At 38.1% G+C, this 27,563-nt stretch overlaps 1 protein-coding gene and 1 long non-coding RNA gene across 5 annotated transcripts in view; one reads left to right on the forward strand and one right to left on the reverse strand.

Moving 5' to 3' along the window:
- LOC105725294 (uncharacterized) overlaps positions 1-27,563 on the forward strand; it is a 398,310-nt gene that overhangs the window by 367,683 nt on the left and 3,064 nt on the right. The window lies entirely within an intron of this gene.
- Positions 1-27,563, reverse strand: part of DCC (DCC netrin 1 receptor) — a 1,184,710-nt gene that overhangs the window by 6,294 nt on the left and 1,150,853 nt on the right. For all 3 annotated transcript variants that reach the window (XM_012464272.3, XM_012464274.3, XM_012464273.3), the window contains exon 28: positions 3,071-3,213. In XM_012464272.3, coding sequence (XP_012319695.1) covers positions 3,071-3,213 — 143 coding nt within the window. The remainder of the gene's footprint in view (positions 1-3,070; positions 3,214-27,563) is intronic.

Genomic DNA, 27,563 nt, shown 5'->3' on the forward strand with positions numbered 1-27,563 from the left:
TACTTGTAAAATGAGAATAGCAAGCTTGCCTTTTGAGTGATTAGGAGGATTCAACAAGTCAGTGCTGCCCCGTGGTAAGTGTTCAATTAATGTTAGTTTTCTTTTTTTCCTTTCTTTAACATATCTGTTTTGACTTATACAGATGCTCTATTATTCTTGGCTAGTGCATTCCATTGATTAAATGATTGGACCAATGAGGCCTGAGTCATGATTTCTAGCTCTGCGTAGGCCAAGACACATTCCTGAGTACCACAGTCAGAGATGTACATGTAGTCTTGCCAAATAAATGCCCTTAATCTCAAGAGAGCATTGATAGAATTTGCATGGGTCAGGGGTAGGCACAAAGCTAGTCCAACCACTGAAAAAACAGCTCAAAATGTATGGTATTAATGTATGAGTTTCCTATAGAAATCTCAGCAGGCCAGTGAATGATTTGGGCATACACTACCCAATTTTCAGGGCTTAATAGGAGACTGAAAAGCTTCCAATTTGGCTAAAAGGCTGTTCACATATATTTGAGATAAGTTGAAGTGAGGGGATTACTAGGTAATTCATTTCCAAAAATGTTGTTTTCATTGTATGGTTCTTCTCGAGCCGTCTAGATTTCACTGTACAATACAGCAACCACTAGCCCCATGTAACTATTATATTCTCAAAATATGCCTAGTCTAGGTTGGGTGTGAAATGTGTTTTACATGGAAAAATACGCACCAGTTTCGAAACAGTGCAAATGAATGTAAGATATCTTATTGACAATTGTAAATACTTATTTCATGTTGAGATGAAAACATATTGGAAATATTGGGTTAGATAAAAGGTATTAACTTCACCTATTTATTCTTACATCTTAATGTGGCTTCTAGTCAATTTAAAATTACACATTATATTTTCATAGGCAAGTGCTGGTCTAGATTATTTGCCCCATTTCTGTATTTCCTTCAGTATGTGTTTCTTACTGCTTTTAATATTATACCTTTGGCTAACACTCTTTAGAGTCAATCTGTAATGTAAAAATAGGCCTATCTGACATGATTCCTCATGAGATGAGACACTTCATGTAAATTTAGGAGTTTGATTTTATTTGAAATGTGGCCACAAACCTTGAGACTAAACAGATATTGAAGTAAACAGCTATATTCTGACAGAAGTGCATTAGATTCTTATAAATTAGAATCTTTGAAAAGTATTGTTAAGTATTTATCACTCACCTGCCAAAACATTCCCAGACACATACACACACTCAGCTTCCTTGGTCTCTATGTAATTAAAATATTTTATTGTTTGTAGTACTGAACAAGAATTACTCAAGAAAAATGTATTGTTCTTCATTCAAATGAAATTATCCTTTGTTTTTAACAACAGCCAGATATCAAAAAAGTATTATTTTTATTTAAAAAACTGGTAGCTGCATTGCTTACAGAGGACTGATTAAATGTGACCTACTTATTCCTTGATATTATTAAAAATTTCTTTTTCAATGTATTATTTGCAAATTTTGCAGCAGACTTCATCAATGCATGAAGAAAACAGAAGCTAGTTGGGAGGGTGGCAGATCATTCTCATTTCACAATATATGCTTGAAAAACATCCAAATGTAATAACAAAATAGAATTTTAATCTGCTCTTTTCATCTTTTTTTCTCTTCTAGTGCCCTGATTTTTCACGGTATCTGATATGTTAATTCTTGAGGCTTCTTTTAAATGTTTTCTGTTGAATTATATTCAGAAACAACTAAAGCATACTATAAATAGTGCCTTTAGGTGACATCTTTTTGAATCTCCTTTACAGTGCATTTTTGGGATAAACGTTTTTTCTCTTAAAATTCTGATTTTTTTCTTTTCTCCATTGATGTTCCTTCTCAGTTTTCTAATTGGAACCCTTTTTAGCTTATGTCCTTAGTAAAACTTTTTCTGTCATTAAATAATTAAACTTTCCCCTCTTATTTTCTAAATATGTCATTTCCTTTTTGTATTTCTTAAACTCCTTCAGTTTTTTTTATTTTGTACTTTCTTCTTTGCAATCCTATATTTTTAAGCTATTGTATGATTTCAATAATAAGATGTATAAAAACTTCAAAAAACCCCTCATAATAGAGCGTTTTGTCACTATATTTTTTAATTTTAAAGAATAACTGTGTAAGTTGTTGTAGTAATGTGCACCTGTAGTCTTAGCTACTTGGGAAGCTGAGGCAGGAAAACTGCTTGAGCTAAGGAGTTCGGGGCTATAGTGTACTATGACTGTGTCTGTGAATAGCCACTGCACTCCAGCCTGGGCCACACAGTAAGATGCTGTCACTTAAAAAAAAAAAGAAAGAAAGAAAGAAGAAGAGTTATATCATATTATTCATTTCCAAGAATGCCAAGGTATGATATATGAGGAAATACATACATATATATACATACATACATATATATGTATGTATAATTATGTATGTATATGTATGTACATGTATTATGTATATGTATGTATATGTATATGTATGTATTATGTACATATATATACATACATATATATGTGTATATATTTCCTAATAAATCATAGCTATAAGGAAATACCTTGGCATTCCTGGAAAAAAAAATATATATATATTCTTGGAAATAAATACATATATATATACACACACATATAAATATATGTTCGTTCTTCTGTTTTCCTGTACTTAAATATGAAGAGGAAATATATACATATATATACACACACATATATATGTATACACATGTGCATATGTATGTATACATATATATACACACATATACATACACATATACATGTGTATATGTATATATTATGTACATATATGGATGTAAACCCACACATGCTGTAGCTATCTGGTCATATTTCTAAGACTGTCCTTAAGAATCAACTTTTTTACATAACTAAGTCTCTGACATATTTTTTTCATAGCTTTTATTTCATCTTCATATTTAAGCGCAGGAAAACAAAAGAACAAACAACAGTAAGAACAACAATGGCCTGGGGTGAATGAATAGTACTCATTGGTTTAGATCCTATTACACAGCACCAGTCAATCCTTCCCTTGACGAAACATGAATTTTAAAGATGTCCTTACATTGGCTGAATCCTCTGTTGGTTTGTGGCTCTCCTCAGACACTTCAGGGGCTGTTGGCACAGACACAGGAAGCAAAGGGGATCTTGCTTTTCCAGCCAACCCAAGGGAGGCTGTTTTCACATGGGTCTTAGGAAGAGTGGGCCCTGAAATAGAAAACACAGAGTGATGAAAGGAACGTAGAAAACATTCTGCAGAACACTTTCTCAAGCATATATGCCATATCCAGTGGATTGGCATTGATTTTAGATTATTGCTCATTCCGTAGTGTAAAGATGAATTCCGACACAATGAGTGAGGTCATTTTATATCTCTTAAATGGAAGACAAATTCTGATTAGGCTTCTCCAGATGCAGCTCCACTAGCCATATGTAATTGCAAGTAAATTCCAAATCACGCTGTGAAAATTTGCTTGAGAGCTCTGGACTGTTCATCACACACTATAAAGAGTGTGAGGCAAGCTTATTTGGTGCCAGTCTCGGCTTAGAGCCAGGAAGCCCTGTTTTAAACCATCTAAATAAGCCCTAAGTTGTCTAGCAGAACCAAAGAAGATTTGTGGAGTTAGCAGAGATGGTTGCTCTGGTCTACAAGTGAGCATTAGATGTTAGAACAAAATAAAGTCCATCATGGCTAACCAGATAGACTGTCATTCTTGATTCTATTTTGGGACAAAAAAAGATATAATTCTGCTCTAATCTTTATGGCTTTTGTCAATAAAAGACATTCTATTGCTCATGAAAATCAACTGAGGCACTGCTGGGTATCTAATAGACGGTATTTCTGTCTACTATAAATAAGCACTGCCTTTTTGGGGGGAACTGAAATTTGCCTTATAAATCCTGCTTAACTTGTAGCACTAATACAATTTTGTCCCTATAGCCTAAAATAAAACTTTATAAGGGCTTATTGAATCAGCTAGTACACCTCCCATAACTAAGGGGTTTTGTCATTCTTAGCATTGTAACCAAGAGTTCCAACAGAAAAGATATTAGAGAAAGCCGTGAAAAGGCAGTGGCCTGAGTTCTCTTCTGTCATGAGAGATGTCATTTTAGTCCTAATGGTTCTAATGTGGTCCTATATTTTGCTAAGAAAAGGTTGTTTGGGCTACACTTTGGAAAACAGAATTCTAGTTAATAAAGCTCAGAGGTTACTCCACAATCAGTTACGTTAATAGGAGTTATCTGTTTATTGGGAAGGAAACAATGAAAATAATAAATAAATCTAATAAATCAGCAATCTGTCAGGTGCTGGTCACTAGAAATGATAAATCCTGACATAAGCCTCTTTTTCCTTACCATGACCTAACATGAAATTTCTTCATATTTATACTTTGTCACTCTTAAACTTTAGATATCAAAAGTCTGTAATTCGAGTGATTTATGGTAAGAGAGTGATATTCTCTTCGTGGTACCTCAGATGAGAAGTGAAATGAAATGTGAATTGTTTCCTTAAGAATGGAAATAATATTTACTGAATACCTACAAAAGTCTAGATCTATGCCAAGCATTTTAATTTCATTTGGGGCAAAATAACATGGTGAGGGAGAATTGGGGATTTACAGTTAAGTCTAGTGTGCATTCAGATCTGTGCAATTTCTTGTCAACTAAACCTGTCTTGGCCTGTTTTTCATCTGTAAAATAGGAAAGATACTAGTAATTTGTTAGGATTAAATGAGATTATGTATTTAAAGTGGCTGATGCCTAGTAACTTATTCAAAGAGAGTTAACTATTCACGCTGTGAAAAGTTGCCTGGGAGCTCTGGACTGTGATGGATAGTCCAGAACCTATGAAATGTCAGGCAAGCTTATTTGGTGCCAAAATAGTTATCAAAAGAGGGCTATTTTTAATATTAATCATTGTGTATTGTTATTATATATTAATATTTTTCCAAACAATCCTGCTAAGTATTCGTATTCTTGGTTCACATATGGAGGTGCCAAAATGAAGAAAAAATAAGTAACTTGCCTAAGTTCTCACATTGAGAAGTGGGCAGGCAGCATAAGAGTTTGCACCAACATCTGTCCAACTCCATGAAGCAAATGAAGGTTGATCACTAGCTTGTTGACCTAGCCCATCCAATTTACATGGGTTTTTTGAGGAAGCATTATCAAGGAACATAAAATCTAGTTCAAGGACTATAAATTTGGGGGTAAAGACTACTTTTTATATCATTGTTTCTCATAACCGACTTGTAATTTAAAGGGAAAAACAAAACTTTAATCAACTCCAGCACTGTTTTTTAAATATATACAAACACAAAACTTGCTGTAAGCATCATACCTTATAGTTCTTACCTATGCTATAAAACAAAAACACATGTAAACAGAAAGGGCCTATAAAAATAGTACAATTTGGATTATAATCATTAATTTAATATGATAAATGAGATTGTTGGGCTAAAACAAAATTGCCATATGAATTTGATACTGTTGCTATGTCACGATCATTTTGGGTTTGTCATATATGGCCAGTTTTCATTATGAACATTTTCTAACTCAATAGTACATAAAATCTCATTCATACAGGGATTGTAATGTCAGGTAATCTTCACTGGATGTGAATGGTTTACCTCTAACCCCCAACATACCATTTTTTTTTTTTTTGTAAGCTTCTGCTGACTATAACCATGGTGTTCCTGATGCCATCTTAATTGTAAACCCAAATAGGAAGGCAGGCCCTAAAAACCCTGGCAGGGTGATTCTATCAAATGGTCTTACAGATACCCCAGCATGTGAAATTCATGTTGATATTTTAGGTTATTATTTAAGTGAAGGCATAAAATTTAAAAAATAATTCACAAAGTTTAAACACTTAAAGAAGAGGCATAAACCTTGAGAACATATCTACCAACCACGTATTTTGAATTGTGTTGCCTGAATTAAGTTTGTATACACTTCAAGAATGCTTTCAACATTCTGATTAAACCTGAATTCATAATAGTTTTATTGTCACAAAAGCTGTTCCTCTTAGCACCTTGCAGGAGCTGGCTCTTATCCTTCCCTATGTTTAAAAGAGCAGCTACATTTTAGAAGCGAACATTTGTCTCTACATATTTTTTTGCACATATCTTTTACTTATTTTTGTCCTAGACTCCCTTGATCATAAAGCCTATTATTTTACTTTAAATTTTTCATTTTAGAAACATGTTTAGGAAACTTAGCTACTTCTGAAAATTTAAAATTTTGTATGTAACCAAACACAGGCAATGGATGTTTAACACATTCTGAAAATCAATTCACTGTAACATAGTTATCCTCAAGAAAAAGTCAAAGGCATTGGTATAGCTTATTATGTAGGAAATTCAAGTAAGGGCCAGTTCCTATTCTGTCCTAAGAAACATAAAAGTAAATATTCTTTTAGAATATACCAGACTGTTGTATATAATTTCATAACGTGTACCTCATCACAATTTTTTGGTCAGTTTTACATACAGAGAAATAAGTTCCTAGGCATAGCCTATGGTTATCACAAAGGAAATATGTTCTTATGGTGTATTTTCTTCCCAGGATTCCAAACACGTAGGTGTATTGCACTATGTGTATCATACTGCATCATCCATACTCCTATTATTACAATAGGGCATGGACATACCTGAAGAGTGCCATCACTCAAACTCACTAGAAAGTTCATTATAGTAATTGATTTTCTTTAGTGCCCAGGCAGCAGTTATACATTCAAAATGTACTGAGTGTTGAACAAATGTACAAGACATGGTGAGCCTCACAAAAGGAATCAAAGACATTGTCTCGGCTCAAAGACCACACAGAGTATTTAAACCTCAGATGACTGCCTTTTCTCAAGTAATATTCATAGAATTACAGAAATTTAGAATGCTGGAACCTCAAGGGCCCTTGGAGCTCATCAAATGACCTTCCTTTTATTTTTTGGAAGAGAATACTGCGGTCCCCGGAGATCAAGAGATCAAGGTAGAATTAATTTCATAAAATTCTAGTAGAGGGAAAGAATTTGAACTATCTCCCAGAGTTCATTGTCAGCAGGATTTGACTGGGATACTCTATGGTCTTAAATATTTTTCTTTCCTTTTCCTGTAAGGGCAATTAAAGAAAAGAGTATATGGGAAATTTCCCAGGAGAGATTTATTAACAACCAATAAGGCAACTGTGCTCTCAAAATTGCCCTTTAGCTAAGGAGAATAAATGTTTTAAAAGCAAGATTTCCACAAAAACATCCTTTGTTCAAAGGCAGACACCATGTTCATGGTTGTGCATAACTCCATCCTCTCATGATGTAATTGTGTAGATTCAGCGTTCCATATTTCAAGCCTGTGCACTGGTGAAACCTGGGTCCTTATAAGCTCAACAAGCAGTGCTTTTTCCTTTACTTAAGTACTTGTAGCTCACCAAGCATAAATAGCTTCTTTCTTGATTTTCTGGTCTGTATCCCTCTTCTTTTGTGGGGTTATGAGACATGGCTTTAATCTTTCACCTGTGCCTAATACCTGATCAGTCACCTTCTCATGTATCTAAATTCTCAATCCATCTTCTACACCATTTAAACCAAGTAATCAGTTTTATATAAAATAATCAGACTCTTGGTTTGGACTCTGTTCAAATGAGAAAGCAGTGTGGTCATCAGGCATTTGGATTAGTGAGTGAGGCCTGGGGCTTGGTCAAATCCAAACAGGGTACTGAGCACCATATTGCAGCCTCTCACTTGCTGATGGACTGCTACTTTGGGAAACCTTTTGTCCTAATCCCGATCTGTTCCTCCATATTAAACCTTCCTAGATTTCAATTACTTTGATATTGAAATGGATCATTGTCACACTTCCTGGGATACTAACTGTTTTTTTCTACACTGCTTGCAGAAGCCAGGTTAAAAACCAACTTTGTTTATGCATCCGTGGCCTCACCCATTCTTGGTTACACCTTCTTGATAAAGGACTGCCTTGAGGCATGAGAGCCTTTGATGTGCCTGGCAGTATTTTGACTCTCTGGAAGACAGCCACCATCCTACCCAAGGACTAATGGAAATTACTGCAATTAGAAAACAAAACAAAACATAAAACACATTACTTTGGGATATCAAAGTGCTGTTCTTTAATGTCAAGAAATGATAGAATTTTTGATGACTTTTCTATGTTGGTAGATCTAGATTGTAGCTACAGGGAAAGCTTCATATTTATTTATCCACTTTGGAGAACACCACTTAACATTGATAATTGGCCTAAACATGAACACTTTTCATAAAATTTCTATTGAGCGCTATCAGAAATGTGTATCAAAGTAAAGTAAAAGAGAAAAATTAAAAGAATCTCTTCCATGACTCCTAGCTGTTAATTTAATATAATTTTAACCTTGGAGTCAGGGTCCTTTGGGATCTCTCCCAAATATGAAAAGTGATTTTCAAAATGTGGTCAGAAACCCACTTCATTTTGGGAGAGGGAGGTGCTCAAGCCTGAGTGGGAGCTAGTGAGAAGAGGACCAATACTGGGACTCTGGGAAATTGGAATAGTCTCTCTTCATTTTGCAGACAGGCCTTGAGAGACGAAGGGTTCTCACCCTGAAGTCTAAGCTGATCTATATTACTATTTTTTTTCCATGACGGTAAACTCTGTGTGATCTATACAATGAATTCAAAGTACTGAATGAGTGCTCAAACAAATATCCAAATATTGAAGAAGCATTCTAGCCTAGGACCTAGTTTTGTGACCTTTGTTCAATGGTCTAATTTCTTTGGATTTGGGGGTCTTTATATCTATAAATGTAAAAAATTTAATTTTTAAGTTATTAGCTATGAAAATTTCACAAGGAAGGATAATACAGCTGTTCCACCTGTACTTAATTTTACCTTTAGACTTCTTGCCTCTCTTTAAGACTTAGGAAGAATTAGTTGATCAATTGACTCCAAAGGAATCTCCAACAAGTTAAAGCTTAACTCAAATTGCAATAATTGAGTTTTAAACCAGTGCTTTGTAAAAAATAAATGTTGTATCTTTTTTTTTAATTATTAGTGAAAAGCTATACCAACAATTAAAGTTTTATTGCTTTTGTATTTCAAACAGATAATTCTAACTAAAAATAAGTGGTATTATGTTCTAAGTTTAAATGATCCATGGCTAATTGAAAAATTTAAATTTACAAATGCTCAATCTGAAGCCACTGCAGAATTTCCCCTACCCAGGGTGCATGTTGGAGAAGTTTCAGGCGACCCTTCTGTGAAGCGCTGGCTGTTGATGTGCTAAATAAATGTTCTTACACTGATATACAACTAATTAAGTGAGCATCGCTTTGGTTTTAATGTTATCTCCTCAGCAGGACACACTAAGAGGGGTAAATAAAAATGGGCTTGAGTTCTGAGATGGGCTAGCAGTGTGCATCAGGTGCAGATGAGCAGTCTCAGCAGGAATTTACTGTTTTAAGCTTCATTTTCGCAGTATAGTTATTAAACATTTCATTTACTCATTAGGTACATAATATATGACTGCCAGGTGCAGACTCCTGCTAGCATCTCTCTTCAAAAGGTTTTCCCATGTAAAATGATTTTCTTTCTTTCTTTCTTTTTTTTTTTTGGTGAGAAACATTAGGATGCAGCTGAAATGGACTAAAAAACCTCATCGGGGTCAGATCGGAGGCCAATACATAGCATAGTTTTGATTTCACTATCAACTCACATTTTCTCCCACTTTTTCCTATTTCCTACTTCATTTTCCATTCCTTTACCCTTAAGTATAAAGTTAAAAAGAATGGTTTTGAAGAAGCCTGAGTTCTCATCTCTACTTTGTCTCTGGTCCATTCAGGGATGTCAGACAAAATGAAATGTCCTCTCTCTGTCTAGTTTCTATGCGAACCAGAATATTATTCTTAAGTATATTTATTATTAAGTAACTGGTCTGTGCTCAGGTTATCTTGGGGCAGATATAGAAGTGTCACATAATCATTTACACTTCTGACAGGCAAGCAGCTTTTGAGGCTATGAGAGAAATAAGAAATATGTATGGGGAACTTTGTATAATACTCTACCTTTTGATCTTCAAAAAATGAACAAAAAGAGAGTAGCTGCATTTACTTAGACACAATAGCCTCAGGCATCCTCCTAAGTCATCGAATTTCAAACTATAAATTTTGCATCAATCTTAAGGCATTTTAGTCTACCATGTCAATTGTACTTTAAGGGTGATAAACATCTCTAAATACCACTTCTGGGAAGAGAAACATTGTGTTCTTCTCCAAACCTTCTTATTTCTCCTTAAAAATAAGAGAAACAGCCTATTTGCCTACTGGGGACGTGCTGATGAGGTGCCCTGCTCCCCTCCCTGCTCCTTTCTTCTTCTCCCATCGTAAGACCCGGCTACTCTGAGTCACAAGTATCCTGGCTTTCATTGGGCCACCTGTCTGTGAAAAGTGAGGGGAAAGGATTATTGCACTAATCATCACTACTCACATTTTTAAACCTGCTTGGGCTTGACATTGGGTACTGACATTGAAGACCTTCTGTCCTTAAACTTCACAAGGGTTGCATTTGTTAAGCAAACAAGGCAAGGCCTGACTCCAGGAGTCGCAGCCACTTCGATATTGTCTGTTCCAGTTTACAGCTAGTGAGCTCAATAGTCTTGTAGTCAGGGCGGGAGGAAGAGATCTTCTACCTACTGCTACCACTTTCCAAAAGGCTATAATTCTCTGGAATCCTTGATTCCCATTTGTTTATAAATACCTTGTCACTATGATTTTTATAAATTGGAATCTAGAGAGAGAAGGGGTAAAATTTAGTACCCTCTGTCCCACCTACAGGTACATAAACTACAATAAGACAGCTTTTGCTGCATTTTCTTATATGTTGTTTTTTAAAAAAATTATTTATTATACTTTAAGTTCTGGGGTACATGTGCAGAACGTGTAGATTTGTTACATAGATGTGTACATAGGTACACATGTGCCATGGTGGTTTGCTGCATCCATCACCCCATCATCTACATTAGGTATTTCTCCTAATGCTATCCCACCCCAATAACCCTTCACCCTGCTATCCCTACCCTAGCACCACACCCTGACAGGCCCCGGTGAGTGATGTATCCCTCCCTGTGTCCATGTGTTCTCATTGTTTAACTCCTACTTATGAGTGAGAACATGCAGTGTTTGGTTTTCTGTTCTTGTGTCAGTTGGCTGAGAATGATGGATTCCAGCTTCATCCATGTCACTGCAAAGGACATGAACTCATCTTTTTTTTTGGCTGCATAGTATTCCATGGTGTGTATGTGCCACATTGTTTTTATCCAGTCTATTACTGATGGGCATTTGGGTTGGTTCTAAGTCTTTGCTGTGAACAGTACCATAATAAATATACGTGTGCATGTGTCTTTATAATAGAATGATTAATAATTCTTTTAGGTATATACCCAGTAATAGGATTGCTGGGTTAAATGGAATTTCTAGTTCTAGATCCTTGAGGAATCACCACACTGTCTTCCACAATGGGTGAACTAATTTACACTCCCACCAACAGAGTAAAAGTTTTCATAATTCTCCACATCCTCTCCAGCATCTGATATCTCTTGATTTTTTAATGATGGCCATTCTAACTGGCATGAGATGGTATCCCAATGTGGTTTTGATTTGCATTTCTCTAATGACCAGTGATGAGGAGCTTTTTTTTTTTTTCCATTGGCTGCATAAATGTCTTCTTTTGAGAAGTGTCTGTTCATATCCTTCACCCACTTTTTGATGGGGTTTTTTTTTCTTGTAAATTTCTTTAAGTTCTTTGTAGATTCTGGATATTGGCCCTTTGTCAGATGGGTAGATTGCAAAATTTTTTTCCCATTCTTTTGGTTGCCAGTTCATTTTAATGTTACTTTCTTTTGCTGTTACTTTCTTTTGCTCTTTAGTTTAATTAGATCCCATTTGTCTATTTTGGCTTTTGTTGCCATTGCTTTTGGTGTTTTAGTCATGAAGTCCTTGCCCATGCCTATGTCCTGAATGGTATTTCCTAGGTTTTCTTCTAGGGTTTTTATGGTGTTAGGTCTTAGGTTTAAATCTTTAATCCATCTGGAGTTAATTTTTGTATAAGGTGTAAGGACAAGATCCAGTTTCATCTTCCTGCATATAGCTGGCTACTTTTCCAAACATCATTTATTAAATAGGGAATCCTTTCCCCATTGCTTGTTTTTGTCAGGTTTGTTAAAGATCAGATGGTTGTAGATGTGTGACATTGTTTCTGTGGCCTCTGTTATTTTCCATCGGTCTATATCTCTGTTTTGGTACCAGTACCATGCTATTTTGATTACTGTAGCCTTGTAGTGTAGTTTGAAGTCAGGGAGCATGATGCCTTCAGCTTTTTTTTTTTTTTTTTTTTTGCTCAGGATTGCCTGGGCTATGCAGGCTTATCTGAAGTTTAAGGTTTTTTGTTTTTTGTTTTTTTCCAATTCTGTGAAGAAAGTCAATGGTAGCTTGATGGGCATAGCATTGAATCTAGAAATTACTTTGGGCAGTATGGCCATTTTCATGATATTAATTATTCCTAAGCATGAGCATGGAAGGTTTCTCCATCTGTTTGTCTTCTCTCTTATTTCCTTGAGCTATGGTTTGCAGTTCTCCTTGAAGAGGTCCTTCACATTCCTTGTTAGTTGTATTCCCAGGTATTTTATTCTCTTTGTAGCAATTGTGAATGGAATGGAAGTTCACTCATGATTTTGCTCTCTGCTTGTTATTTGTGTATAGGAATGCTTGTGATTTTTGCACATTGATTTTGTATCCTGAGACTTTGCTGAAGTTGCTTATCAGTTTAAGGAGATTTTGGGCTGAGATGATGGGGTCTTCTAAATATACAATCATGTCATCTGCAAATACAGACAATTTGACTACCTCATTTCCTCCCTAATTGAATACCCTTTATTTCTTTCTCTTACCTATTACCCTGGCCAGAACTTCCAATACTCTGTTGAATAGAAGTGGTGAGAGAGGGCATCCTTGTCTTGTGCCAGTTTTCTTTCTTTCTTTCTTTCTTTTTCTTTTTTTTTTTTTTGAGACAGAGTCTTGCCCTGTTGCCAGGTACCAGGCTGGAGTGCAGTGGCACAATCTCGGCTCACTGCAATCTCCACCTCCTGGGTTCAAGCAATTCTCCTGCCTCAGCCTCCTGAGTAGCTGGACTACAGGCACGCACCACCACACCCAGCTAATTTTTGTATTTTTTAGTAGAGATGGGGTTTCACAATGTTGGCCAGGATGGTCTCGATCTCTTGACCTTGTGATACACCAGCCTCGGCCTCCCAAAGTGCTGGGATTATAGGCATAAGCCACTGTGCCTGACCAGTTTTCAAAGGGAATGCTTCCAGTTTTTGCCAACTCTGTATGATATTGGCTGTGGGTTTGTCATAAATAGCTCTTATTATTTTGAGGTACGTGCCATTGATGCCTAGTTTATTGAGAATTTTTAGCATAAAGGGCTGTTGAATTTTGTCAAAGGCATTCTCTGCATCTATTGAGATAATCGTGGTTTTTGTCTTTGGTTCTGTTTATGTGATGGATTACGTTTATAGATATGCATATGTTGAACCAGCCTTGCATCCCAGGGATAAAGCCGACTTGATTGTGATGGATAAACTTTTTGATGCGCTGTTGGATTTGGTTTGCCATTATCTCATTGAGGATTTTTGCATCAATGTTCATCATGGATATTGGCCTGAAATTTTCTTTTTTAGTTGTGTCTCTGCTGGGTTTTGGTATCAGGATGATGTTGGTCTCATGAGTTAGAGAAGATTCCCTCTTTTTGTATTGTTTGGAATAGTTTCATAAGGAATGGTATTAGCTCCTCTTTGTACCTCTGGTAGAATTCGGCTGTGAACCCATCTGGTCCTGGACGTTTATTGGTTGGTAGGCTATTTATTGCTGCCTCAATTTCAGATCTTGTTATTGGTCTATTCAGGGATTCAACTTCTTCCTGTTTAGTCTTGCGAGGGTATAAGTGTCCAAGAATTTATCCATTTCTTCTAGATTTACTGGTTTATTTGCATAGAGGTTTTTGTAGTAATCTCTGATCATAGTTTGTATTTCTGGGGGATCAATGGTGATATCCCCTTTAGCATTTTGTATTACATCTATTTGAGACCTCTCTTTTATTAGTCTGGTTAGTGGTCCATATATTTTATTGATCTTTTCAAAAAATCAACCCCCAGATTAATTGACATTTTGAAGGGTTTTTTTGTTTCTGTCTCTATCTCCTTCAGTTCTACTGTTATTTATTGTCTTCTGCTAGCTTTTGCATTTGTTTGATCTTGCTCCTCTAGTTCTCTTAATCATGACATTAGGGTGTCAATGTTAGATCTTTCCTCACTTTTCTTATGGGCATTTAGTGCTATAAATATCCCCCTAGACACTGCTTCAAATGTGTCCCAGAAATTCTGTTATGTTGCATCTTCATTCTCATTAGTTTCAAAGAGCATCTTTATTTCTGCCTTCATTTCTTTATTCAATAGTCATTCAGGAGCAAGTTGTTCAGTTTCCTTGTAGTTCTGTGGTTCTGAGTGAGTTTTTTTTTTTTAATTAATTAATTTAACTTTAGGTGCATACTATATCTGGCATTTCTCCCCATGTTATCCCTCCCCACCCTCCCCTCCCTCCCCAACCCCTGCTGTCTCTCCCCTACCCACCCCCAACTGCCCCCAGTGTGTGATGCTTCTCTCCCTGAGTCCACATGTTCTCATTGTTCAACACCCACCTATGAGTGAGAACATGTGGTATTTGGCTTTCCGTTCTTGTGTCAGTTTGCTGAGAATGATGGTTTCCAGATTCATCCAAGTCCCCACAAAGGACATGAACTCATCATTTTTTATGGCTGCATAGTATTCCATGGTATATATGTAACACATTTTCTTTGTCCAGTCTATCATCGATGGGCATTTGGGTTGGTTCCAGGTCTTTGCTATTGTATACAGGGCTGCAGTGAACATACGTGTGCATGTGTCTTTATAGTAGAACGATTTATAGTTCTTTGGGTATATGCCCAATAATGGGATTGCTGGGTCAAATGGAATATTCCTAGATCCTTGAGAAATCGCCACACTGTCTTCCACAGTGGTTGAACTAATTTACACTCCCACCAACTGTGTAAGGGTCTTCCTATTTCTCCACATCCTTTCCAGCATCTCGTCTCCAGATTTTTTAATGATTGCCATTCTAACTGGAGTGAGATGATATCTCAATGTGGTTTTGATTTGCATTTCTCTAATGACCAGTGACAATGAGCATTTTTTCATGTTTGTTGGCCTCATATATGTCTTCTTTTGTAAAGTGTCTGTTCATATCCATTGCCCACTTTTGAATGGGGTTGTTTTTTTCTTGTATATCTGTTTTAGCTCTTTGTAGATTCTAGATATTAGCCGTTTTTGAGATGGGTAGGTTGCAAAAATTTTTTCCCATTCTGTTGGTTACAGATTCACTCTAATGATGGTTTCTTTTGCTATACAGAAGCTCTGAATTTTAATTAAATCCTATTTGTCTATCTTGCCTTTTATTGCCATTGCTTTTGGTGTTTTAGTCATTAAGTCCTTGCCTATGCCTATGTCCTGGATGGTTTTGCCCATATTTTCTTCTAGCGTTTTTATGGCGTTAGGTTTTATGTTTAAATCTTTAATCCATCTGTAGTTAATTTTAGTGTAAGGTGACAGGAAGGGGTCCAGTTTCTGCTTTCTGCACATGGCTAGCCAGTTTTCCGAACACCATTTATTAGACATGGAGTCCTTTCCCCATTGCTTGTTTTTGCTGGGTTTGTCAAAGATCAGATGGTTGTAGATATGTGGTATTTCTTCTGGGTCCTCCATTCTATTCCAGTACCAGTACCATGCTGTTTTGATTACTGTAGCCTTGTAGTATAGTTTGAAGTCCAGCAATGTGACGCCTCCGGCTTTGTTCTTTTTGCTTAGGATTGTCTTGGCTATACAGGCTCTTTTGTGATTCCATATGAAGTTTAAAGTGTTTTTTTCTAGTTCTGTGAAGAAGGTCATTGGTAGCTTGATGGGGATAGCATTGAATCTATAGATTACTTTGGGCAGTATGGTCATTTTCATTTTATTAATTCTTCCTAACCAGGAGCATGGAATGTTTTTCCATCTGTTCGTGTCCTCTCTTATTTCATTGAGCAGTGGTTTGTAGTTCTCCTTGAAGAGGTCCTTTACATCCTTTGTTAGTTGTATTCCTAGGTATTTTATTCTCTTTGTAGCAATTGTGAATGGTAGTTTACTCTTGATTTGGCTCTCTGTTTGTCTGTTATTGGTATATAGGAATGCTTGTAATTTCTGCACATTGATTTTGTATCCTGAGACTTTCCTGAAGTTGCCTATCTGTTTGAGAAGATTGGGCTGAGACGATGGGGTCTTCTAGATATATAATCATGTCATCTGCAAATAGAGACAGTTCGACTTCCTCCTTTCCTAATTGAATACCCTTTATTTCTTTTTCTTGCCTGATTGCTCTGGCTAGAACTTCCAATACTATATTGAATAGGAGTAGTGAGAGAGGGCATCCTTGTCTAGTGCCAGATTTCAAAGGGAATTCTTCTATCTTTTGTTCATTTAGTATGATATTGGCTGTAGGTTTGTCATATATAACTTTTATAATTTTGAGACACATTCCATCGATATCTAGTTTATTGCGAGTTTTTAGCATAAGAGTTGTTGAATTTTGTCAAAGGTCTTCTCTGCATCTATTGAGATAATCATGTGGTTTTTGTCTTTGGTTCTGTTTATGTGATGGATTACGTTTATGGATTTGTGTATGTTGAACCAGCCTTGCATCCCCGGAATGAAGCCTACTTGATCATGATGGATAAGCTTCTTGATGTGGTGTTGCAGTCTGTTTGCCAGTATTTTATGGAAGATTTTTGTGTCAATGTTCATCATGGATACTAGCCTGAAGTTTTCTTTTTTAGCTGAGTCTCTGCCTGTTTTTGGTATCAGGATGATGTTGGTCTCATAAAATGAGTTAAGGAGGATTCCCTCCTTTTGTATTGTTTGATACAGTTTCAGAAGGAATGGAACCAACTCCTCATTGTACGTCTGGTAGAATTCGGCTGTGAACCCATCTGAACCTGGACTTTTTTTGGTTGGTAGGCTATTGATTCATGCCTCTACTTCATCCCTTGTTATCGGTCTATTCAAGGTTTCAACTTCCTCCTGGTTTAGTCTTGGTAGAGTACAAGTGTCTAGGAATTTATCCATTTCTTCCTGGTTTACTGGTTTATGTGCATAGAGTTGTTTGTAGTAATCTCTGATGGTAGTTTTCTGTGGGATCAGTGGTGATATCCCCTTTATCGTTTTTTATTGCATCTATTTGATTCTTCTCCCTCTTCTTTTTTATTCATTTGGCTAGCAGTCTGTCTATTTCCTTGGTATTTTCAAAAAACCAGCTCCTGGATTTATTGATTTTTTGAAGGGTTTTTTGTGTCTCTGTCTCCTTCAGTTCTGCTCTGATCTTAGTTATTTTTTGTCTTCTGCTAGCTTTTAAGTGTTTTTTTTTTTTTTTATCTTCCTCCTCTAGCTCTTACAATTTTGATGATAGGGTATGAATTTTAGATCTCTCCTTGTTTTTCATGTGGGCATTTATTGCTATAAATTTCCCTGTTGACATTGCTTTAAAGGTGTCCCAGAGATTCTGGTGAGTTGTGTCTTCATTCTGATTAGTTTTGAAGAACATCTTTATTTCTGCCTTCATTTCATTGTTTATCCAGTCGATACTCAGAAGCAAGTTGTTCAGTTTCCAAGTGGTTGTGCAGGTTTGAGTGTGTTTCTTAATCCTGAGTTCTAGTCTGATTGTGCTGTGGTCTGATAGACTGTTTGTTATGATTTCCGTTCTTTTGCATTTGCTGAGGAGTGATTTGCTTCCCATGATGTAGTCAATTTTAGAGTAAGTGCAATGTGGTGCTGAAAAAAATGTATATTCTGTGGATTTGGGGTGGAGCCTTCTGTAATGTCTGTTAGATCTGCTTGGTCCAGGTCTGCATTCAAGTCCTGGATATCCTTGTTAATTTTCTGTCTTGTGGATCTAATATTGACAGTAGGGTGTTGAAGTCTCCCACTATTATTGTGTGGGAGGCTAAATCTCATTTTAGGTCATTCAGAACTTGCTTTATGTATCTGGGTGCTCCTGCATTGGGTGTGTATATATTTAGGATAGTTAGCTCTTCTTGTTGGATTGATCCTTTTACCATTATGTAGTGTCCTTCCATGTCTCTTTTGATCTTTGTTGGTTTGGAGTCCATTTTATCAGATACTAGGATTGCAACCCCTGCTTTTTTTGCTCTCCATTTGCTTGATAAATCTTCTTCCATCCCTTTGAGTCTATGTGTGTCTTTGTATGTGAGATGGATTTCCTGAATATAGCACACTGATGGGATATGACTTTTTAACCAGTTTCCCAGTCTGTGTCTTTCGATTGGGGTGTTTAGGCCTTTTACATTCAATGTTACTATTGTTATGTATGAATTTGATCCTGCCATTTTGTTACTGACTGGTTTTCTTTCCCATTAGTTGACTCATTTTCTTCATTGCATTTTTTGGTCTTTGCCCACTGGTTTGCTTTTGCAGTGACTGGTACTTGTTCCTATCTGTGCTTAGTGTTTCTTTCAGGAGCTCTTGTAGAGCAGGTCTGGTGGTGACAAAGTCTCTCAGTAATTGCTTGTCTGTGAAGGATTTTATTTCTTCTTCACTTATGAAGCTTAGTTTGGCCGGACATGAAATTCTGGGTTGAAAGTTCTTTTTTTTTTTTTGGATGTTCAATGTTGGCCCTCACTCTCTTCTGGCTTGTAGGGTTTCTGCTGAGAGATCTGCTGTAAGTCTGATTGTCTTCCCTCTGTTGGTGATGTGACCTTTCTCTCTGGCTGCCCTTAGCATTTTTTCCTTCATTTCAACCCTGGTGAATCTGACGATTATGTGCCTTGGGGTTGCTCTTCTTGAGGAATATCTTTGTGGAATTCTCTGTATTTCTTGAATTTGAATGTTGGACTGCCTTGCTAGGCTTGGGAAGTTCTCCTGGATAATATCCTGGAGTGTGTTTTCCAGCTTGCATTAATTCTCCCCATCATATTCAGGTACACCAATCAAGCGTAGATTAGGTCTTTTCACATAATCCCATATTTTTTGGAGGCTTTGTTCGTTTGTTTGTTTTTTTCACTCTCTTTTCTCTTGTCTTGCCTTCTCTTTTTATTTCATTGAGTTGATCTTTGATTTCTGATATCCTTTCTTCTGCTTGATGGATTTGGCTATTAACACTTGTGTCTGCTTCATGTAGTTCTCATGCTGTGTTTTTCAACTCCATCAAGTCATTTATGTTCTTCTCTAAGCTGGTTATTCTAGTTAGCATTTCATCTAACCTTTTTTCAAGGTTTTTGGTTGCTTTGCATTGAGTTAGGACGTGTTCCTTTAGCTCAGAAAAGTTTGTTATTATCTACCTTCTGAAGCCTGTTTCTGTCAATTTGTCGCACTCCTTCTCAGTCATGTTGTGTTCCCATGTTGTTGAGGAGTTGTGATCTCTTGAAGGAGAAGAAGTGTTCTGGTCTTTGATGGTTTCATCTTTTTTGCTCTGTTTTTATCACATCTTTGTGGATTTACCTGGCTGTGTTGTCAGAGAGCTGCTTGATGAGGTCACTTGTCTACCTGTGGAGGCGCTACTGGGTTTCTAGGGACTCCTTCAGGTTACTAGGGAAGCTTCCTGTGTCTTTTTTGTTTGTACTGGGAGATTAGGCCTGCCTCTTCAGCTGACCTAGCCACGCTACTGGGTTGTCAAGAATGCTGTCCTGTTGCTACATAGGCTTCCTGTGTTTTTTGTTAAAACTTGTAGCCCAGTCCCACCCCTCTAATGGTGGGTTGTGCCCTTCCTCCACTGGGCTGGATCATTGAGCATTCAGCTCAGACTGTGGCACTGGCTGTGCAACCTGCTAGAGTCAGAGCTTCAGCCCTCTGGGGTTTGTGGGGGAGGGTAAGGAACTGCCCAGCAGCACCAGGCCATCTCCCCCTTTCAGCTTCCTCTCCCTCCAATCATGGGGTAGGGGCCCGCCCAGCTGCTCCAGTTTATAGCTCCCTCTCTCTCTCTGGGCGGGGTGAGGGGGCAATATCTCAGTCTGCAGGTTCTCCCGGCAGCCTTTTGGGCTTATGCATCTGTTTAGGTCTGTGCGCCAATCCAGGACACCATCCTGAATTATTGTTCAACTCTGTGCTTGTAATTCCTGGCACTTGACTGGCTAAGATGCCCTGTTCTGTGTATTGCTGAGGCTTTGGGGGAAGCACTGTATCTGGATGACAGTGCCAGAGGGGGAGCCTCCGACTTGCCAGTCAGATGCACTTTCTGGGTGAAGCAGCACCCCTCCCCATCTCAGTCTGCCCTGAGTGGGCTTTGCTCACCATCGGACCAGACTCATTGAAAGGCACCTGGTACCTCGGTTGGAGCCAGGAGACCTCTGGATTTCTGCATCTCTCTCACTGGGTGTTGTGCGCTGGAGTTTATTCAGTCATCTTGGATCCCCCCAGAGTGAGTTTCTTAATCCTGAGTTCTAATTTGATTGCATTGTGGTCTGAGAGACTGTTATGATTTCCATTCTTTTGCATTTGCTGAGGAGTATTTTACTTCCAATTATGTGGTCAATTTTAGAATAAGTGTGATGTGGTGCTGAGAAGAATGTATATTCTGTGGATTTGGGGTGGAGAGTTCTGTAGATATCTATTAGATACACTTGGTCCAGAACTGAGTTCAAGTCCTGGATATCCTTGTTAATTTTCTATCTCATCGATCTGTCAAATATTGACAATGGGGTGTTAAAGTCTCCCAATATTATTGTGTGGGAGTGTAAATCTCTTTGTAGGTCATTAAGAACTTACTTTATGTATCTGGGTGCTCCTATATTGGGTGTATATATATTTAGGATAGTTTAGCTCTTCTTGTTACATTGATCCTTTTACCATTATGTAATGCCCTTCTTTGTCTCTTTTGATCTTTGTTGGTTTAAAGTCTGTTTTATCAGATATTAGGATTGCAACCCCTGCTTTTTTTTTGCTCTCCATTTGCTTGGTAAATCTTCTTCCATTGCTTTATTTTGAGCCTATGTGTGTCTCTGCACGTGAGATGGGTCTCCTGAATACATCACACCAATGGGTCTTGACTCTTTATCCAATTTGCCAGTCTGTTTTTTGATCGGAGCATTTAGACCATTTACATTTAAGGTTAATATTGTTATGTGCGAATTTGCCATTTTGATGCTAGCTGGTTGTTTTGCCCATTAGTTGACACAATTTCTTCATTGTGTCGATGGTCTTTACAATTTGGTATGTTTTTGCAGTGGCTGGTACTGGTTGTTCCTTTCCATCTTTAGTGCTTCCTTCAGGAGCTCTTGTAAAGGTATGCCTGGTGGTGATGGAATGTCTTATCATTTGCTTGTCGATAAAGGACTTTATTTCTCCTTTGCTTATGTAGCTTAGTTTGGCTGAATATGAAATTCTGGGTTGAAAATTCTCTAACAGTGTTGAATATTGGCCCCCACTCTCTTCTGGCTTGTAGGGTTTCTGCTGAGAGATCCACTGTGAGTCTGATGGGCTTCCCTTTGTGGGTAACCTGACCTTTCTCTCTGGCTGCCCTTACCATTTTTTCCTTCATGTCAACCCTGGTGAATCTGACAATTATGTGCCTTGGGGTTGTTCTTCTCAAGGAGTATCTTTGTGGTGCTCTCTGTATTTCCTGAATTTGAATGTTGGCCTGCCTTGCTAGGTTGGGGATGTTCTCCTGGATAATATCCTGAAGAGTGTTTTCCAACTTGGTTTCATTCTCCCTGTCACTTTCAGGTACACTGATCAAATGTAGATTTGGTCTTTTCACATAATCCCGTATTTCTCAGAAGCTTTGTTCATTTCTTTTCACTCTTTTTTCCCTAATCTTGCCTTCTCACTTGATTTCATTGAGTTGATCTTCAATCTCTGATATAATTTCTTCTGCTTGACAGATTGAGCTATTGAAACGTGTGTATGCTTCATGAAGTTCTCATACTGTGTTTTTAAGTTCCAACAAGTCGTTTATGTTCTTCTCTATACTGGTTATTCTAGCAAGCATTTTGTCTAACCTTTTTTCAAGGTTCTTAGTTTCCTTTCATTGGGTTAGAAAATGCTCCTTTAGCTCAGAGGTTTGTTTTTACCCACCTTCTGAAGCCTGCTTCTGTCAATTCCTCAAACTCATTTTCCATCCAGTTTTCTTCCCTTGCTGGTAAGGGTTTGTGATCCCTTGGAGGAGAAGAGGCCTTCTGGCTATTGGCAATTTCAGCCTTTTGGTGCTGGTTCCTTCCCATCTTCGGGGATTTATCTACCCTTGGTCTTTTAAGTTGGTGACTTTTGGATGGGGTTTCTGAGTGGATGTCCTTTCTGTTGATTTTGAAGCTATTTCTTTCTGTTCGTTAGTTTTTCTTCTAACAGTCAGGTCTGCTGGGGTTTGCTGGAGGTCCACTCCAGACCCTGCTTGCCTGGGAATCACCCGCAGGGGCTGCAGAACAGCAAATATTTCTGCCTGTTCCTTCCTTTGGTCGCTTTGTCCCAGAAGGGTACCTGCCAGATGTCATCTAGAGCTCTCCTCTATGAGGTGTTTGTCAGCCATGATACATGGGGGTCAGGGAGCCACTTGAGGAAGCAGTCTGTTCCTTATTAGAGCTCAAGAGCTGTGCTGGGAGATCCCTTCAGAGTTGCCAGGCAGGGACATTTAAATCTGCTGAAGCAGAACCCACAATCACCCCTTTTCCCAGGTGCTCTGTCCCAGGAAGTTGGAGGTTTTATTTATAAGACCGTGATGGGCTGCTGCCTTTTTTCAGAGATGCCCTGCCCAGCAAAGAAGGGAATCTATTTGACAGTCTATCTGCAGAGGCCTTGCTGAGCTGCTGTAGGTTCTGCCCAGTTTCTGTGTAAACTTCCCAGTGACTTTGTTTATTCATGAAAGGTTAAAACTGCCTACCTGAGCCTCAGCAATGGTGGACACCTCTCCCCACACTGATCCCAAACAACATCCAAGGTTGAGCTCAGACTGCTGTGCTGGCTGCAAGAATTTCAAGCCAGTGGATCTTAGCTTGCTGGTCATCATGGGAGTGGGACCCACTGAGCCAGATCACTTGGCTCCCTGGCTCCAGCAGGGGAATGCGCAGTTCTGTCTCACTGGCATTCCAGGCGCCACTGGGGTATGAAAAAAAAAAACTGCTGCAGCTAAAATTGGGGTATGAAAAAAAAAACTGCTGCAGCTAAAATGGCTGTCCAGTTTTGTGCTGGAAACCTGGGGCACTGGTGTTGTAGGCACTGGAGGGAATCTCTTGGTCTGCAGGTTGTGAAGGCTATGGGGATAGCGCAGAATCTGAGCCAGAGAGCCAGAGTGTCGGGAAATGTCCCAAATAGCTTGGCTAGGAGAGGGATTTCTTCAGCCCTTGGTGCTTCCTGGGTGAGGCAACACCCACCCTGCTTCGGCTTGCACTACTACTCCCACCGTCTAACCAGTCCTGATGAGATGAACCTATATCTCGGTTGGAAATGCAGAGGTCATTTGCCTTCTGTATCGCTTTCACTGGGAACTGCAGACTGGAGTTGTTCATATTCGGCCATCTTGGCAGAAGTCTATATGTTCTTTTAAATAGATCTTTAAGAGCATACCTTATTGCTTATGCCTTGGGGATAGGATAATCAAAGTTCAAGGAAGATAAAGGACTTGTTCAAAGTCACTCAGTTGGCAAGTCTGGCTTAAATTATTAAATTACATGTTGTTTCTTAGAAAAAAAAATAAATTCTACAAGGTAGGCTTTGATAGAAAGCTTAGTGAAGCCGACAAGACGATCTTAGAGGAGAGGAGTGTGTTAGAGTGAGACAAAAAGAGAAGAGACAGCAGTTATAGTGTGAGATGGTGGCAGTGGGTGATGGAAGAGGTAGAAGAAAGAATAAATCAGCATATTCCTGCTCTCTTCTCTATGTTGATACCAGCTAGACTTGTTTGGATTTAAACGGTGAGCCAACATAAATATAAACATCACCGTATCATGGAAGTGAAAACTTCTGAAGTCTTGGGAAAGAATAACAAAATAGTACTTGCCTTTAGAGCTTCCTTCATTTGAATAATGCAAAAGGTGAAAACTGTCTTCAAATATCTTCTTTTTGCACTTCTTTTTCTCAACTCCTCTTTAGCATTATCTAGCCTCCTCAAACACATACTTACTCTTTTGACATATAGCATTTTATACCCAATAAATGATTTATGATAATATCTTTTGGGAAATTATATAATACAATTTAACTTCCTGACTGCTCAGATAAACATTTATTTTAATTAGCTCCCATTCTCTGTGATTTAACATTATCACTAGTCATAGGTTCACTTACCCTCCCTACCACCAGAAAAAAAAATTAAAATTCATGTTATAGATTGCGTATGCTCTTCACCCTGGGGTGACACTGGCTGAATGGGAAATTTTTATTAAATGATGAGTCATTGTATGGGGAAACATGTGCAGTCATTAAGTCTCTGCAGGAAGTGCTTTCAGCGTAAGGGGGGTGCTAAGGACAGGTTATGGTGACCCCCCCACCTTCAAATGACAACTAACACATCTCAGTTCCCCAGTGGAGCTCATCTTTTGGAGAAAACATAGCATAGACAGGGGTGGTTCTGATCTATTGATCTTTGTTTAGGCAGTAAAAATAAGAGACTGTTTCAGAAGTGCGACAAATTTGTAAATACTGATTTAACTAATTCCTTCATCACTTGTTGAAAAATGTAGAAAGTCTCAGGTGCTTCTATGAAAATGAATGACTGAATTTTGCAGAATTTCATTTGAGCAGAGCACAGTACTCAGCTTTTGGCCTTAGATTCAGAAAAGTTGTTTCAGTACAAGGTTTTGGAACTGGTCTTGAAAAACAAAAAACAAAGCAAAAGAAAAACAGACATTGGTTTATGTTCCACAGGTGAGCCTAAATGGAAGGTGATGACAAAACAAACAGCTGGTCAAGTGGTTCTTAACCTGCTATAGATAATAATTTGAGGCACGAATACACACAGAGAGAAATAATATCCATTTAAATTCAAGTGAGTTACCAAACCCACAAGTTCTTCCATGAACCCTGGGTTAAGAGCATACAATCTGTTCAAAATCCAAAAACTACCTCAAAATGTAATCTGCAGAGGGTCAGCCTCAGCATAACCTGGAATCTTTTAAGCAATTCAGAATCTTAGACTCTACTCCAGATCTTCTAAATCTGAATCTGCGTTTTCATAATGTCTGCAGGTGATTCCCAGGCACACAAAACTTGAGAAACACTGCTTTCAATAGCCCTGTCCATGGTGAGCTTAGAAGTTAAGATTTATATCTCAAATTATGTTTGGACATGACTCATATTGTAACATGCTTAATAAAAACAATATATTATTTTTCAGTGAGAAGACAAAGGCATCAGTAGTTTTTTACATGTGCTTAGTGAGAAATAACCTCTTTTTCTCATTTTCAATAGCTTATTTCTTACTCCTCAATTCTTACCCCTCTTTGCTTGCTATTGATTCTCTTTGCAGAGAGTTGGTGCATGGAATAACTAAGTTGAAAGTAAGAATTGGGATCTAGGAAATTCCTCAAGCTCTAATCACATTAGATTGGTCCATTGTGAGGAGCAATTCAGGAGATGCAGGATTTGTGAGAGAGAAGTCAAGTAGTGACCACCTAATCTGTACACCTGTTGTATATAAGGCCTTACTTGCTTACTTGGGACCTATGCTATTGTAATGCAGTGTGATCATTTGCAGTGTGACCATTTTACTGAGAGAGTGAAAATGGTTTCCTGGCTGTTAAATGGATTTATAATTTGAAAGCAAGTCCTGTTCAAGTGAAAGAGGCCACTCTTCTCTCTAGACTCAGGAAATGACATTCAGACAGCTCTGAGCAGTTGCTCTGAACTGCTCTGCTCGTCATCTCTCTTCCATGCATGGGTCCATTTAATCACCCCTTCTCTGTTGCATATACTTGTGGGAAATAGAGCATACATGAGTTAGATACTGTAGCACTAGCCATCAAGATCTTCTTTTTTTTTTTTTTTTTTGAGACGGAGTCTCGCTCTTGTTACCCAGGCTGGAGTGCAATGGCGCGATCTCGGCTCACCGCAACCTCCGCCTCCTGGGTTCAGGCAATTCTCCTGCCTCAGCCTCCTGAGTAGCTGGGATTACAGGCACGCGCTACCGTGCCCAGCTAATTTTTTTGTATTAATAGAGACGGGGTTTCACAATGTTGACCAGGATGGTCTCGATCTCTCGACCTCGTGATCCACCCGCCTCGGCCTCCCAAAGTGCTGGGATTACAGGCTTGAGCCACCGCGCCCGGCCAAGATCTTCTTAAAAAGGACTTTAAAACTCCCTTTCACTTGATCCTACTGCTTCCTATATAAAGTGATGGGAACTTCACTGGGCTCAACTTATTAGGCAACATAGTCTCCAGATTTATCAAGTATTCTAATGTGTCGGCCTCAGGCATGTGTGCACCAAGCAACCTGTTTCTATTAACTGAGGTACCACTTAGAGAGTAGCCAAAAAGAAAATGAACAAATAACTATATTCTTTCTTTTAAATACAACACTGACTAAAAGTTAATTTTTGACTTAACAGTATATTAGGTTCACACATTATTGTGGTTTAAAAAAATGCAGTCTTAGGCAGGCATGGTGGCTCATGCCTGTCACCCTAACACTTTGGGAGGCTGAGGTGGGTGAATTGCTTGAGCCCAGGAGTTTCAGACCAGCCTGGACAACATGGTAAAATCCTGTCTCTGCAAAAGATACAAAAATTAGTCAAGGGAGGTGTTGCTCACCTGTAGTCCCAGTTACTCGGGAGGCTGAGGTGAGAGGATCACAGCTTGCTGGATCAAAGAATCAGAAATGTGAAAGAAGAATGTTTTAGAAGAGCACTTTGAAAAAGATGTTGAAAATAGCAGTCACCAGTCACTACAAATGTCCTTATTCTTGTAAGCCTGTAGTGCAATTATTCATTTCCAAATGAGAGGCATATGTTCTCATGAATAGGGCTTACTTATCACTGTTTTTCCACCAAAAATAGCTTATTAGAATTCCTTTTACTACACAAGATAAAGGCATTCTCCTCTAAAAGCCTTGACATTCTAGTAAATAAAGAGATCCTAGAAATAAGAACATCAATCCTCCTGAAAGCCTACAATGAAAGTTGATGCTGGAAAATACACAAGATGTTTAACATGGCACTTGAATTCGTTTATAAGTCCCTGCCAGTAAGGTAAGAGTATAAACACTCAAACTAGAAGACTGTTCTTCACACAATCTTTTAGATAGTACAGGTCATATCTTTAGAAATGGTTTGCTGATGGTTAAACTCTCAGTTTATTTTAATATCACAGAGACTTTTTGCTTTCAGTGTGTTAGATTTTTCACAACACATTTTCAATAGTCCATTAACGCAGAGTTTTATGTGAGCACTTTCTTTGTTTCAATATTTCCTGTTGTTCTCAAAGAAAGCAACTGTAACCTGATGCTCACTGAAGAGCT

This window comes from Aotus nancymaae, unplaced genomic scaffold (assembly GCF_030222135.1).
Source record: "Aotus nancymaae isolate 86718 unplaced genomic scaffold, 86718_ANA_hifiasm-v0.15.2.pri h1tg000020l, whole genome shotgun sequence".
Classification (NCBI taxonomy): Eukaryota; Metazoa; Chordata; class Mammalia; order Primates; family Aotidae; genus Aotus; species Aotus nancymaae.